This window comes from Phaethon aethereus (assembly GCF_964289735.1).
Source record: "Phaethon aethereus genome assembly, chromosome: 9".
Lineage (NCBI taxonomy): Eukaryota > Metazoa > Chordata > Aves > Phaethontiformes > Phaethontidae > Phaethon > Phaethon aethereus.
This window is the reverse complement of record NC_138585.1, coordinates 9,796,088-9,810,967: the sequence shown is the minus strand read 5'-3', so window position 1 is coordinate 9,810,967 and position 14,880 is coordinate 9,796,088. Positions and strand designations below refer to the sequence as shown.

At 40.5% G+C, this 14,880-nt stretch overlaps 1 protein-coding gene across 3 annotated transcripts in view; it reads left to right on the top strand.

Moving 5' to 3' along the window:
• Positions 1–14,880, top strand: part of DOCK10 (dedicator of cytokinesis 10) — a gene marked incomplete at its 5' end in the record, with an annotated part of 166,292 nt that overhangs the window by 102,434 nt on the left and 48,978 nt on the right. For all 3 annotated transcript variants that reach the window (XM_082003361.1, XM_082003360.1, XM_082003359.1), the window contains 9 exons: positions 2,077–2,199; positions 3,490–3,569; positions 7,350–7,537; positions 8,178–8,243; positions 9,038–9,130; positions 10,906–11,029; positions 11,181–11,302; positions 11,971–12,057; positions 12,600–12,692. In XM_082003361.1, the coding sequence (XP_081859487.1) occupies positions 2,077–2,199; positions 3,490–3,569; positions 7,350–7,537; positions 8,178–8,243; positions 9,038–9,130; positions 10,906–11,029; positions 11,181–11,302; positions 11,971–12,057; positions 12,600–12,692 (976 nt within the window). The remainder of the gene's footprint in view (positions 1–2,076; positions 2,200–3,489; positions 3,570–7,349; positions 7,538–8,177; positions 8,244–9,037; positions 9,131–10,905; positions 11,030–11,180; positions 11,303–11,970; positions 12,058–12,599; positions 12,693–14,880) is intronic.

Genomic DNA, 14,880 nt, shown 5'->3' with positions numbered 1-14,880 from the left:
TATGCTGCTGAACTATCGAGGAGCAGTTCTAGAGGTAGGGCATATGATACCCTGGGAGCATGGATGCTGGGGAGGAGTGGTTGTAGGCAGGAGGACTCTAAAGCCCTTCTGACTCCAAACCAGAGCGGACAGAGGGGACGAGGTGATGATATTGTGCCCTGGGCCTCCCGGGAGGCAGTGCTCAGTGCTCAGCACCACTGACCTGGTTCTTTTTCCTTTTACACTATGAACATCCCCAACCCTGCCTTGGTAAGCACCCCTACACCCTGCTGTGCTGAGCAGGGGTTTGCTCACACTGGAATTAGTTAATAAGCTCCAGCGGAGCCTGGGTTTGCTCAGCATTACGTTGCAGAGCCCAGTGGCATGGCAGAAATCACTTGCTGAATGTTTTAGTCCTGTCTGTGAGTCTGGAGAAGGAAGCAGTGCTGAGTCCAAGAAATCTCATAGTGTCACCAAAACTGTAATAATTATTAAATCTTATCTTTTTTCTTTCTTTTTTTTCCTGACAGCAGTTTAATAGGATTTGTAAAGTAAGTGGTGGCTGCCAGAAATTAGGTCTTGTTTCTCCCTAATAACTTAATATTTTTGACATGGTGTGTTAGCGTGGACTTTATTCCCTTGAACTGCTGGAGGCAAAAATCTGATAGGAGAGAGCTGTTTTTGCTCTACAGTTACAAAGAAATGAAATAGTGGTGCTTCTTTCAGTTAATTAAGTTAAGACACGGTGCATTTATACTTATCCTTGGGATCCTCTTCCAAAGATTTACTCCATTATTTTGCATCTGGCAACAATTTGTGCTGGCATCAATTCTTCTTCTCACTGGCAGTGGAACAGACAAGTAAATTAAGGAAGCAAGATTGGCCAAATGATTCACAGAGCAGCACTTAGTGTCAAGAACATTTTACTTTCGTTAAGTAAGGCTTTTGCGTACTACAGTTGAATCCAAGGTTCATTAATTTGGATAGCTGTTGCATTATCTAGTCCAGCCAGCATGTGTGACCCTTGGGGATATACAAAGGGCACTGGAATGTCTCAATTAAATCCTGCAAGTGTCAATGAGCAGGAATGGAAATACCTGGGAATGTTTTCCTGTGCACACAACAGCTGATACTTATTGTTCCCAGTTATTTTGGATATCCTTTTTTTCCATTTCATTTGGCATTTTGTAGCTGGTTCACCAAAAATTTAGTTGATGCTCCACAAACTTGTTTCGTGAAGGAAAGCTAAACCCCGGTGAGTTGGTGTCATGTCCCTGGAGGACGCAGAACAGATGTAATGCCTACGAAGACTCAGTAGAGGTCTCTGATCTCGTTCTGCAAAAGCATACACTTCTGTACGTGGTGAGAGGTAGTGGTTGGGTTTTGACATCTTGCTATGATTTCTGTTACTTAAAATTATCATTATTTTCCTTGGGTAGTAACTTCTTGGACAAAACTAGCTATTGATGAATGAATTCTTCAAAATGCTTCCTTGAAATTCAGTCTCTTTGTTGAAGTGAGCAGTCATGTCCTTGATGTGTGAGCAAGATGGTAAGGTCCCATCGGGTTCAGGGGTAGTGGCTCTCAGCCAGGGATGGCATCTTTGGAACTGCCCCAGCAGCTTGCCGGGAGGCTGGAGAAGGCAGCCTTGCAGCCAGGGTGATGGAGGGGCGGGTGGGAGCGGGGAGCTGGTTCTGGTGAGGTGCTTTCTCAAGTGAGACTTGGCTACAGAAGAGGGGGGAACACGGTGGATGCTGAACTAGATGGTAATCGGTTCTAGCATTAAACCCCAGGAACTCCAAACTGTGCGCGGTCACACTGCACCTGAGGTCAGTGGGGATGTCTGCATCGTGTAAGATTAAACATTAAACAAAGTCTGAAGTCTTTGCAGGACTGGGACTGCGCATGCAAGTAAACTGAAATTGCCTGTGCTCCTGCAAATGTACAGCTCAGAAGAGCTTTCTTGTGTGAAGCTCATAGAGACCCTTTGAATTTGTGTAAGAATGCATATCATATTCTTGTTAAAAGATTACATGACCATTTCAAATGTTGAAATATATGCGTGTTTATAAACATGTCATTTTTCTTTCTTTATAGACCAGTGTTCAAAGATAATCAGGGAAATGTTGACAGAGACTCCCGATTCTCACCTTTATTCAGGCAAGAAAGTAATAAGATTTCCATGGAAGATTTGATTAAATTAATAGCAGAATACAGAAGGTAAGGAACAGTGTTTCATTTCCTCTGAGAAGGAATAAAAGCTTTATAAAGCTGTGCAGAATAATTTTTACAGATTTTTTTTCTTCATTTAACAGAAAGTGCCAAAGTGCCATATTAAATTAGTGTTTTTCATATTAGCCTATTATGTGCTAGTGTAATAGTGCTTTAGGTTGGACTTTTCAGGAAAGCTGAAACATCATTTGGCACATTAATGAATTATTACTATAACCTAAGCATAGTGATTCTTTAAATTAGCTTCCATCAGGGGACATGTCAGTGAAGTAACCAACAAGAGAACATTACCTCGGGGAGAAAAAGGAGGAGGGGAAAAACAAGAGAGAAAAATGAAAAAGCATTCTTCAGTGGTTTCCCCACTTGTTGCTTTTGTTTGTTTGAGTCTCCATGACAAACTGCAGAATGAACATTGGAAGGAAAAAACTTCTCCGAACATTTGACAGTGTGTAAATTAGTGCGTAGCAGTTTGGCTGGATATTCTTCCACACAGGTGTAAATCAGATTGATTCTAGAGCAGAGCCTTTGTTTGTACTGGATAAGTGACATGAGAATTGAACCTTGACTTTCTTCCTGTCCCTTCTACTCTAAATGTGCCTGTTAATTAATCTAATTAATTTCTGTGCCATTTACATAAAATCAGATCATGGAAAGATTGAATTTCAACTACAGGGATTGGATCAGGCCCTTAATCTCTGGTGCCATCTTGCTGGTACTGGTCAGGAAACCTTACTGAAGTTCTCACTACTCTAATAAGAGTTACCGCTGCTGCATTTGTCTGTCTAAAACATCTCCTAGATAAAAGCAATTTAGCATCACAGTTTTGGCGCTTCTCAAATTGTTTGGGCACAAGGACTATGTCTTGGTCCCTTTTCAGCATGGCACTTGCAGAAGCCATGATTCTGTGAACTCCTCTTGTCTCAGTGGTCATTGAATTCCTTTTAAAGAACATTTGATTCAGATTTTAGAAAGAAGTGGGTAAGTTAATTCTCATAAGGTTTGGTTCATCAGTTTCTTTCTCTTCTCAAAACATGTTATGATATTGCTTGCAAAGAGAAGGCAGGAATGAGGTAAAGAAAGAAGAAGAAAAACCACACCACATTTCTTTCCTGCTGTTGTATTTGATTTGAGTTTAATCACCAATAGGTGTATGTTAAATGTGTTCAATATATATTTGTATCTTAAATCAGGATCTGTTTTCATTTTAGATTAATTCCTATGATGGGTCTCATCTCCTTGTTCTAATTTTCTAAAATGTTTTCATTTCTGTCATTGCAGAGCAGAGAAGATAAGCAAAATACAGACCATACCTGGTTGTTTGGACATAGCAGTTGATTGTGTTCCTTTGGAACATCCAAGTATGATTTCACTTTATAATTAAATATTATAATTAAATAGGACATTGTCATAGGCTTTCCAGCCTTAATTGCTGCCTTGAGACAATTCTGGTAGAAGCATCCATCGTTGAATAGAAAAATGTATGCAGGGGAGTGTTCTTGATGTCTTGCTTTCATTTAGCTAGACCATTCTTTGTTTCCTCCTGTACCTGGCCAGATATACTCCAGCAATACAGAACACAACACAGTGAATCCACATGTGATGAAGGTCCAGGGATGACTTTTTGGTCGCTAAGGGATTAGGCAAAAGAGCTGTCTGGACTTCTGTAGCTTGAAGTTAAGAGCCTGGCACTGTTGATGAGCTGTGGTGCTCATATCCTCTATGAATTAGCATGTATGGGATATGATTACCAGTGGGTTTCAAGAATGGAGACTAGATGGAGGACTTCATTCAGAGGCCACTCAGCAGTTGCTGCACTGATGGCAAAGATAGATGCTTCTAACTTTACCTCTTTTTTAATTTTCTGTTTCAAGGGCCACATTTCTGTGACCCACTGTTGCAAAAAGCTCAGGACCATCGGAGTTCCTCTGAAGTCTTATCATTACGCATCTTCATGCCATCTTCATGTGGTATTAGATAAAAAAATAGTTTCACTAACATTTCAAAAGCAGTTTTAATTTTTGGAATTAAAAGAAACTGTGATAGTTCAGAGTAGGCAAAATGGTCCAAAGCAGCTTGGGCCTTGTACTGTTACCTGACTCAGTGTGCACTGTGGCACACTGGCTTTAAAGGTTATGTGCTAGTAGGGTGCCCAGTTTAATGAAAATTCCTTCACTCTAAAGAGTAATGGCTTAAACGTTTCATTGGTATGGGGAAAATTTGCCTTACTCTGAATAAGGCTGTAAAATCATTTATAAACTGCACCAGAAAACTTGCATACTGTAGGATTCATTAGAATCTCCATGAAAACTCTTCTGACTGCAGCCAGCTCTGAAGGAAGCCTTGTAACAGCAGTAACCTGTTCTAACACCTCCTTCCCAGCTTTTAGGAGCTAGAGCCAGCGGTGTATCAGGGGTGTTGTCTGGCAGTGTTTAACCTGAAACAAAGCTTCTGCCTTTTCTCCTGCATGGGAGGAAATCAAGCTCATGTAGCTCTAGCAACGGGGAAGAGAGAAAATAGCTTTCCGAAGCTGCCACCTGTGCTGCATGGTTCTGCTTGTTGTCTTTTGCACTGGAGGGTCAGAGCACCCCCGTTAGGCCAGCAGGTACCGTTGCTGCTACATCCACTGCTTTCCTCCCCAGAATACCTGTTAAAACCCTGAACTGTGAGGCTCCGTTCTTGCAGAGGGCAGTCACGGAGAGTAGCTTGTAGCCAAGAGCCATGTGGCTGGCAGCAAACTGGGCTGTTGCCTCCATGTGCATGTCTGTGCAGCGGAGGTGAGGCATAGAGAGACCAGACCGTCACAACTGGCTGCAGGAGCCTTCATTTTCCAGCCAGCTTCTTCCTATTATGACGGCCTCTTCTCAGGAGAGTAGCGATAGCCTGTAGAGTGTATCTGAGCTATTGGTATTTTAAAACTTCATGAGTCTTATATCACTCCCTTTTTTGTGTTCAGTTCAACACTGTTTCCCCATGGATCTTCCACGGGCTACTGGAAGTGCTGTGTGCGGAGGGCACAAAAAGACTTCTGCAGGAAGGCCTTGGAGCGCTGTGTTTGTCCTTGGGTTAGTCCCCAGATTTCTCTAATGAAAAACAAGGTTAATTAAAATGTTCAAAAATGGACACAGTCAGAATGCCTATAATATATTGAACTTAAGGAGCAGCTGGACAAATTATAAGATGTAACGCATCCTTGTCTTTTAGATGACTTGTGTGAGATTTGCCCAAACAGAAAGCTGCCCATCTTAGCTTTGTAGGCCAAGACCAGTGAGCAGTCTCCCAAGTACTGGGAGCATAAGTAGCAGAAGAACAAACCTTCCAAAGTTTGTATGTGACCCTGAGTATCTTCACTGACCTACAGAGGAATTTGTGTGATCACCTACAGGGACCTGTTGCTGGCACTGGAGAGAATAAACCTCCTTCCTAAGGCTTCTCTATAGCAGGCAGTGGTCGCTTCTGGCTGACAAATGCCAGTGATTTAATGTAGCAGTTCCCTTTTAATGCTACTAATTTTGATTGGAAGGACAAAAGTTTTCATATACCATCCTAGTTTCAGCCAGGATAGAGCTGGTTTTCTTCACAGAAGCTAGCGTGAGGCTGTGTTTTGGATTTGGGATGAGAAACTGTTGATAATGTGCTGGTGTTTTGAGTTGTTGCTAAGTAGTCAAGGACGGTCCAGCTTCTCGTGCTGGCCTGCCAGCAAGGAGGCTGGGGGTGCCCGGGGAGCTGGGAGGGGACACAGCCGGGACAGCTGACCCAGGCTGGCCAAAGAGATATTCCCTACCATATGACGTCATGCCCAGTACATAAACTGGAGTTAGCTGGGGGGCAGGAATCGCTGCTCGGGGATGGGCTATCGATCGCCGGGTGGTGAGCAATTGCTGTACTGGGCATCACTTGTTCTTGTACATTCCTTTGTTGGTATTATCATTGTTGTTTCCTTCTCTCTTGCTGCCCTATTAAACTGTTTTTATCTTAACACTCGAGTTTTTTCCCAATTCTCTCCCTCATCCCACTGGGGGAGGGGGGAGTGAGCGAGCGGCTGCGTGGTGCTTAGTTGCTGGCTGGGGCTAAACCATGACAAATGGATCTTTCCAGTTTAATTCAGGAGCTGTGTCTGTTGACTGGGGCGTACAAGTCAACCAGACACATTGCTGTTTTGGGGGGCAGCAGGTTGGGAAGAAAGTTTTCAGTGTCTATTTGAAAGAAAACAGAGAAATCACCCAGCTATAGCTGACACAGAGACACTTCTCCTCTGCCTGCTTGGGCTGTAGAGGACCTGCACTATCCTAAACCCAGCAATTCCCTCTTGTGCTAGTTTAGAAGGAAGTAAAATTGGGCATAATGTATACAAGGGATCACCACCTTCTTTCAACTTCCTCACCACAAATTGGTAGACTTTTCCTGTGGATTATTGTAGGGTTTGATTAATGTATTTGTAGGTGGGATCTTCAAACTGCTTTTCCCAGAATTAGCTCAGGACATCCCTACGTTGGTCATCCAAACCTTCTCAGCTGCTTTTGTGCAAACAGCCTTTGAGTTCTCCATGCTGAAGTTAAATGTCTCGCTGATTTAATGACACAGACAGACTGTATACTCTATCTGTTTTTAATCTGCCCCTGTGACTTTGCTGTCTGGGTGACAGAGTGCTTATTTTCATCTGCTCTTTCTTGATCTGATTTCAGTTATCCCAATTGCATCATATATTTAATCTAGTTCTGCGTGACTTGTTTCTTCATTTTGTTTACTATGTTATTAGATAATAGAAAAACTTAAAATGAGCTACTGAGCTGTAAAAATAATTAGAAACAGCATCACTTCAGTATATTCTGTTGAAACTGTCCATATACCAATGGTTCTTTTATGCCATCAAACATTTGTGTGTGTCAAAAGAGGTTTTTCAGTGCTGTTCTGTTTAACTCAAGTGAGATAAACCATTTAAGGATGATATTTGCTAATTGTTCTGATGTAACATGGATGCAATTTAAGTCAAGATTTGACCTGTTGCATCTCAGCATTACTTATTCTTTGCAACTTAAGGCAGGATTTTACTTGTTGCATCTCAATATTACTTACGCTTAGTAGTAAGACTGTAAAAATAAACATAATACGTGATGGTTTTCTTTTCTGTTCTTTTAAAGACTGTGTAACTTCGTCTTTTATTCCAATCAAGCCATTTAATGACATAAGGGAGCATCAACCTACAGTGGAAGTTGAAGAGTTTGTACAGGAATCAACAAAATATTCTCGACCTTACAGAGTATACAAGAACCAAATATACATATATCCAAAACACCTCAAGTATGATAGCCAAAAATACTTCAACAAGGTACAGTACGTGACCGATTCAGGAACCAGCACTGGGTATATGTGTACTGCCTGAGCAGTCATTGAAATGAGACACTACTTGCTTTTTTTAAAGGAGGGGGAAATGGTGATGTGTCACTGACTTGGCTTTTGATCTTTTTCAATTTTTACAATCCTAAAGCATTGGTAGAATTCTAATGAAATTAATCTATTGATTGGTTTTTAAGTTGTATCAGTGATTCAAAGAGAGATAATGTGGTAATAGCTTTTTCACAACCTTCGGAAGGGCTGTATTTCATGAAATGATGTGTGGAGATAAAATTAATTTGGAGAATACTTGTTCTCTCTAAACGAAACTTAAGTACTGCTTGCATTTTCATGGTGATTGAAATTAATTAGGGACAAGACACAGCTAAGTGCTGGTCACTGTGTAATGTGCTTCTACACAGTCAGTTTGAGGCCTGGCTTGCATTTTGCCCATTCTTCTTGGAAATATTATTTTCAGTGATATCACTGACTTAAAGGCATTTTAAATTTCAATCCACCATCTGCATGTTTCTCCTAGATTTTGAAAAGAGCTTAGTTCACACCTTGTAGTTTGCCTGTGTTTTTATGGGTACCCCATTTCTGATCTAAGCTTTAATACATTCCTGCTTTTTCAGGCACGGAATATAACAGTGTGCATTGAATTTAAAAGCTCTGATGAAGAAGGAGCAAAGCCACTGAAGGTGAGCCACGAGAGTGTATTCGGACAACAATGTTTCTGAGGACATTATGCTTGTAAAATCCAGGAATCAAGATTAATATATTAACCCAGAACAATTAAAGAGTGAATGTTGTCATGCATCTTTCTAAATATGCACTGTGGTTCTGTTTGATCTGAGCTGGTCATAATGCTTCCAGCTCAGAGTGCCATTTAGCAGCACCGGCTTTCTGACTGGTGGAGGGGAAAGAAGAGAATATTAGGAAACTTACCATTTTTACAGCGCAACTTGCTTATTCTAGAACTCCCCATTTACCCCAGGTTTCTCACTGAGCTCAGGACACTTCATTGAAAAGACTGAGGGACAAAGTTAGAAGAACCTTAGACAATTCTTAACTTTGCTATTGACCAAGGGCTATTGCATAACATTGTTGTGCTGTAGTTTCCCCACCAATAAATAAAGTTGCCATCGCTTGATAATCAAGAGCCTCCAGACTGGACTCTTGTCAACAAGGAGATAAAAGTGGAATAGCTTTTGTAAAGCTTTTTGCAGAAAACTCAACAGCAAGGAAGAAGTCTAAGGAGTCTGCATTGCATAGTAGAGTGTAGTGTAATTTTCACAGAATCAATGGACTGTTACTGGAAACGTGTATAAAAAATTGCAGGTTTGAGCACTCAAGATACTTTGTTTAATATGTGATCAAAGTAATTATCAATCTTTCATTATATTGTTTTCAGTGTACATGCATATTAGATATACCAAGAGTAGTATCATCAGCAGAACTTCACAAGGTAATTAAACCATGTTTCTCTTACCAGTGTATTTATGGGAAGCCAGGTGGACCACTATTTACAACAACAGCCTACACCGCTGTGCTACATCATTCCCAGAATCCTGACTTCTATGATGAGGTCAGTCTGCTTTTGCTTTCATTAAATGTCTGCCAATCCCACATGTTTGCCAAGGAGACAGAAAAATATGTGTAAAGAATACTTTTGTTAAAATTGTTTGTGTATCTGGATGGGCCTGTGTTATGTAGGTATACACACAGTGTCACGTTTTGATTTTTTTTCTTAAGTCAGTGAGTGCTTCCTTTTGTAAGATGTTCTGAGTACAGTTAAGATGCTTTAGAATTAATTAGGAACAGTCTAGTTCTCTAAAATGTATGTCTGGATTACATTAAGGGTCCAGCTGCATCTCTGAATTTAATGGAAACAGTAAACATTATGATGGAGGGTGGAGCCAAATGTCAGAACAAATCCCTCTCTGAGATACCAGATCGGGTCATTTTTGTTGATCCAGTGGTCCGAACATGATGTACAGTGACATGTAGTGGCTGCAGCAAGTAATTTAGCTGGTGCTTTTGAGGATGCAGGTATAGAATTGAGTTTATATGTTGGCCTTTGCCAAATGTCAGTCGCACGTACATCTTTACATTTCACCAACACCAAGTCTTGATTCCCCAGGCTTTCTGCAGGTGAACTTAATTTCACCCTTTCAGTGACTAGTGTGTTTGATGGCCTGTGAATGTCACATGTCTGTTCTGGATTTTCCACTACTGCTTTATGTGTAGTGATAAGGTTGGCAAACCGTGCTAGGATATAGCCAGCATTTTTCAAACTGTTGGCTTGATCTTGGAAAAACTTCCTTTTTCACTTATAAAATGGCAGGAGCAAGACCAGCAGATAACATACAACATCATGTGAAGTGTCAATTTAAGATTCATATTTAGGAACTGAGGTGGAACTTAAAGCATTACATCTTCAGAGGCATTGAACTCCCCGCTACTCCTTTGCGAGCAGTGTTTTGGCATTTAACACATCTGAAAATGTCCTTCATGTGATGCTAGTGAGCCATCTGGTTTGGGCAGATTACTTTCAATTTGAACGAAGTGTTGAACTTGGATCTTAATAGCTGATTTGACTGGAAAAGGTGTGCACCTGAATGCCCATTTCATAGCTATGTTAATGATATTAGATTCTTACCCATAAGCTGATTTAACACTGGAAGCATTTATCAAACATAGGATTAGGTTGGATAAACTTTATCATAGCTCACAAGGGCAAGGGGTCTTTTTTATTAGTTCCTATGGTAAAATGTTTTGATTACTTTGTATTTTTATTCCAATAGGTTAATAATACCTCAAACGCAATCTGTAGGGATTCATGGATGACATGATGTGGGATTTAAGACTGACCAGAAATCACAAATAAAAGTTTATTTTCATGTCAGCCTTTATTATTTGGTCTTTGCCATGAAATGGTGATGAAGGGGTAGCAGAGATGGCATTTTAGTTTTTGGTTTGATCACCCTGAAAATACGAGAATGGTGATGGCTATTTATGGCTGTTAGCGTGCAGGTGATCACTTCTAAGCAGTGTCCATCACTCTTTAGATCTGTGCTCTTTCATCTTACACTCTTTCATCATAAATGCAAATATTCATCCACAAGACAGAGAGGTAAAAAAAGCTACTTTAAATGTGATGGATGATCATCCTAAATGATTTCCTTAAGAAAGCATCTATTACCCAAGTAGCAACAGCACCATGCAGACAAACATTAGCCAGTAAAGGCAGGCTGTACTTAGACCTCTGTGTAGAGAGAGATGTCACTCATTTAGACCATCTCTGATGCCTGGTTTAATCGATTTTTAAACTAAAGTGAGGTGTAACATTTTACATTTCAGGTGAAAATTGAACTTCCCACTCAACTCCATAAGAAACACCACATTCTGTTTTCATTTTATCATGTCACCTGTGACATAAATGCAAAAGCTAATGCCAAAAAGAAAGAGGCTCTGGAAACACCAGGTACCTGTAGTAGAATTACTTTCAATTATAAATATAAATTATGTACGTTCAAATAAGGATTCCAGAATTTCTGGCTAGATATTACTGTCTTCCTTTGAACATGAGGAGCTTGTTTTTCCAAAGAGTCATACTGTTTTGTTCTTGTGCACAGTCGGATACGCATGGCTTCCTTTGTTGAAAGATGCCCAGTTAGCTTCCCAAGAACACAACGTGCCAGTGGCAAGCAGTCTGCCTCACAATTACTTGAGCCTTCAAGAGCCAACTAGTGGAAAGGTATTAATTCATACTTTTATATTATTCAGTCAGTGCAGAACTTTTATTTACAGATGTTTTACATGAGATCAGATTTGCATTTGCACTTACCCGGGTAAGTGTATCTGTTTTAGAATACTCATCTGCATATCATTGAGTGTATACACTAATATGTATACCACCGGACTGTGAGCCATAATGTTGCTGGTTCACAGGTGTCTATGGAAAAAAGTGTATTTTGTAACTGTGTATTCTACAATATTACACCTAACTTCTCCAAAGCTTCAACTGGAGTTGTTTAAGAGAACTCTTCTCACAAACTCAGGCCATATGACATTCATTCTCTAGCTGACACGATCCATGATCATGATTCATTCTCCAGCGTTGTGGTGTGATATCACATTTTCCCACTGATCCTGCCCAGTTTGGGTAATTTCTGCTTCCTTGTGTTTGTTTTAGTATTGTCATGAGGACAGGGTGGGGCAGTGATCTGGTCCCTTGAATTATAATGTTCATGGGCTTGTGCTGAACAGTGGGTTGGTATTGTGTTAGTTCTCTACTTGTGAAAGCACGGTAGCCAGCACAGTTCATGCATGTGCAAAGCTATGCAGGGAAAATTTGATGCAGACTTGACTAACTAGGAGTAATAAGTGGGAAAATGTTTTGGTTTTTTTTGTTTGTTTTAATAGCAGATCGGCTGTGATGTAAAATGGGTAGATAGTGGGAAACCACTTTTCAAAGTCTCTACTTTTGTTGTATCGACAGTAAATACTCAGGTAAGCTGAATTTCATCTTAGCTCTGTTACCTGCTTACAAACAAAAAGTGTGAGGGAATCTCCGAAAGATGTTTTGAAATATTGCATAAATATCTTCCTGAAACATTAAAGGTTATGCGAATGTAGAAGGGCAAGATGACAATGATGGAATACACACTTTAAGGAAAAATACAAATCATTTGAGATTATACCAACCGAAAAATCGTGGAATAGCAGTTTAAACAGCAAGAAAATAAATTGTGAGCACCAGGAGGAAAAAGAAATCTGGCCGCTGAAATCACATAGATTGTGAGAAAAAAATTAATTGCTCACAACACTGAAAAAAGAGCAGTCAAAGCACCTAGAAATAAGTTGTATATAGCAAGCTGTGCTGGCCAGTGGGTTGGGCTAAATAAGTTGATCTGTCTTTCTGTTTGTTATGTTGAAGGCAGTAGGGACCAAGTGTGTTCTTCAGTATCACAGGTGATTGCTGTAACCAATTTTTGGAGCTGAATTCTAATCCTTTCTGTAACATATATTAATGTGAATGTTTATCATTTTAGGATCCATACCTGAATAACTTTTTCCATCAGTGCCAAGAAAGGGAAAAGGATTTATCCCAGCCTCCTACCTCAAACTTTATCAGTTCTTGTAAGGTAAAGTAACCTGCAGCACAGAACTGTGCTATAAAATTGTATTTAGAGCTTTCTCTCAGTTGATCTATCGCTGCACAATTCTAAACATGGCATAGACTTAGCAGCAGGCAAGGGTCCGTGACAACTCCAGTTAGACTTACTTGATGTGACAGATGCACTTCTGGTCACAGAGCTGTCTCCCATCCCTTCTCATTTAGGGCATGGCTGCATCTGCCCCATCGACTTTGATAATCCAGCCTATGCCAAGCCTCAGATCCCATTAAAGGATTCTGTAATGTCGCTGTGTTGCTCTAGGAATGTCCAGGAAAAGGAGCGGTAGGCTGTAGAGCTGTAGTATTCCTGCTAGTCCTCTCTTGCCTCAGATATATTGTACCCTTACCTCCTACTTGGCTTTTCATACTTCCACTCTTAAAAACCTGGATGCTATTCAGAGGGCTGTTTCGGGTATTTTGCATGTATAAATCAAGGGTGCGCTGGTTGCTGTCAAATTCTGAAATCAGAAAGAAGATACCCTTTGTGCAGAGGTGGAACGAGTAAGAGACGACTGCATTAACTGTGACTGTATTCAGTAGAGGTCAAAAGCTGTGAGAAGGGAGGAGTATAACAAGCAAATTAGAAGAGCAGCAGGTTAAGTAGGGCCATGATTTGTTATTTGTTTGTGGATGGTGGAATTCAGTTCTTGCTTTGCAATCTGCTTACTGAATTTTAACAGGAAGATAAGCAAGAAGACTGAAGGGTAGCTGTGGCACTGTTCCACAGTACTAACTCTAAAACATCATATATACGTGTTGTTGTTTAGCCCCAGCCGGCAACTAAGCACCACGCAGCCGCTCACTCACTCCCCCTCCCCCAGTGGGTTGGGGGAGAGAATAGAAAAAAACCTTGTGGGTTGAGATAAGAACAGTTTAATAGGACGGCAAGAGAGAAGGAAACAACAATGATAACAACAGTGATAATACCAACAAAGGAATGTACAAGAACAAGTGATGCCCAGTACAGCAATTGCTCGCCACTCGGCGATCGATAGCCCGTCCCCGAGCAGCAATTCCCGCCCCCCAGCTAACTCCAGTTTATGTACTGGGCATGATGTCGTATGGTAGGGAATATCCCTTTGGTCAGCCTGGGTCAGCTGTCCTGGCTGTGTCCCCTCCCAGCTCCCCGGGCACCCCCAGCCTTCTCACTGGCAGGCCAGCACAAGAAACTGGACTGTCCTTGACTACTTAGCAACAGCTCAAAACATCAGCACCTTATCAACAGTTTCTCATCCCAAATCCAAAACACAGCCTCACGCTAGCTTCTGTGAAGAAAATTAACTCTATCCTGGCTGAAACCAGGACAACATGACTTGTGTTTATTACAGCTATGTATTTTCCTTGTAGCAGTCTGTGAAATCTAACAGGTTTTTTGGTGTTTAGATCCCATTTTCCAATGCCATTTTCCCCTTTCCTTGGTTGTTAATGTTTTCTGTTTGAGCGTATCTTAAGCAGATTTTATAAAGCTGCTTGGGAAGATAATTTTGCTTTTATAAGCAAGCAATGAGTTCCACTATATCATGGCAGATCTCTGGGCAAATCCCTAAAGGTGGCTACTACTTCTGTTGATAGATGCAGGTAGACCTGAAAGGGGCTTCTTTGTTTTTAAATACTGTCTTGATTTAAAGAAATTATTAAGGGAAGTTTTCAAAAATCAAAGCATCAAGGTTATTTAGAGGTTATACCTCTATGGAATGAAGTCCTTAACTGTGAATTTTTGGGAAGCCATTGAGAATATTGGAGAAATCCATAACAGCATCTACAAATTTCTAGACAGTAAGTCAGTTATCTAAACTGCCAGAACTGCATTGTTCCTTGTTTGCTGTTTGTGGTTTACCTTTTAAAAAAGTTTCAGTAATTGCATTAGAGAATAGAGGCAATGTTGTATGTGTCAAGGGATCAACTATGGATATGGTATGGATAACCAAGGAATAAGTCATTTTCCCCAGAGTGCTTTGCTTCTATTTATAAATCACAAAGACCCTTGAAGAAATTCTGGAGTGGTTTGGAAATGACTGAAATTAAAAACTAGGAGGAATTCAAAGGAGGTTTTGGGTTTTATTTAATTAAGAGCTCAATATCCTCTTTGATCAGAGGAGGTAATGTCAATCCATCAGGTTACAGTGTTAATGCTACTTTTTAATCAGTGTGCTTTT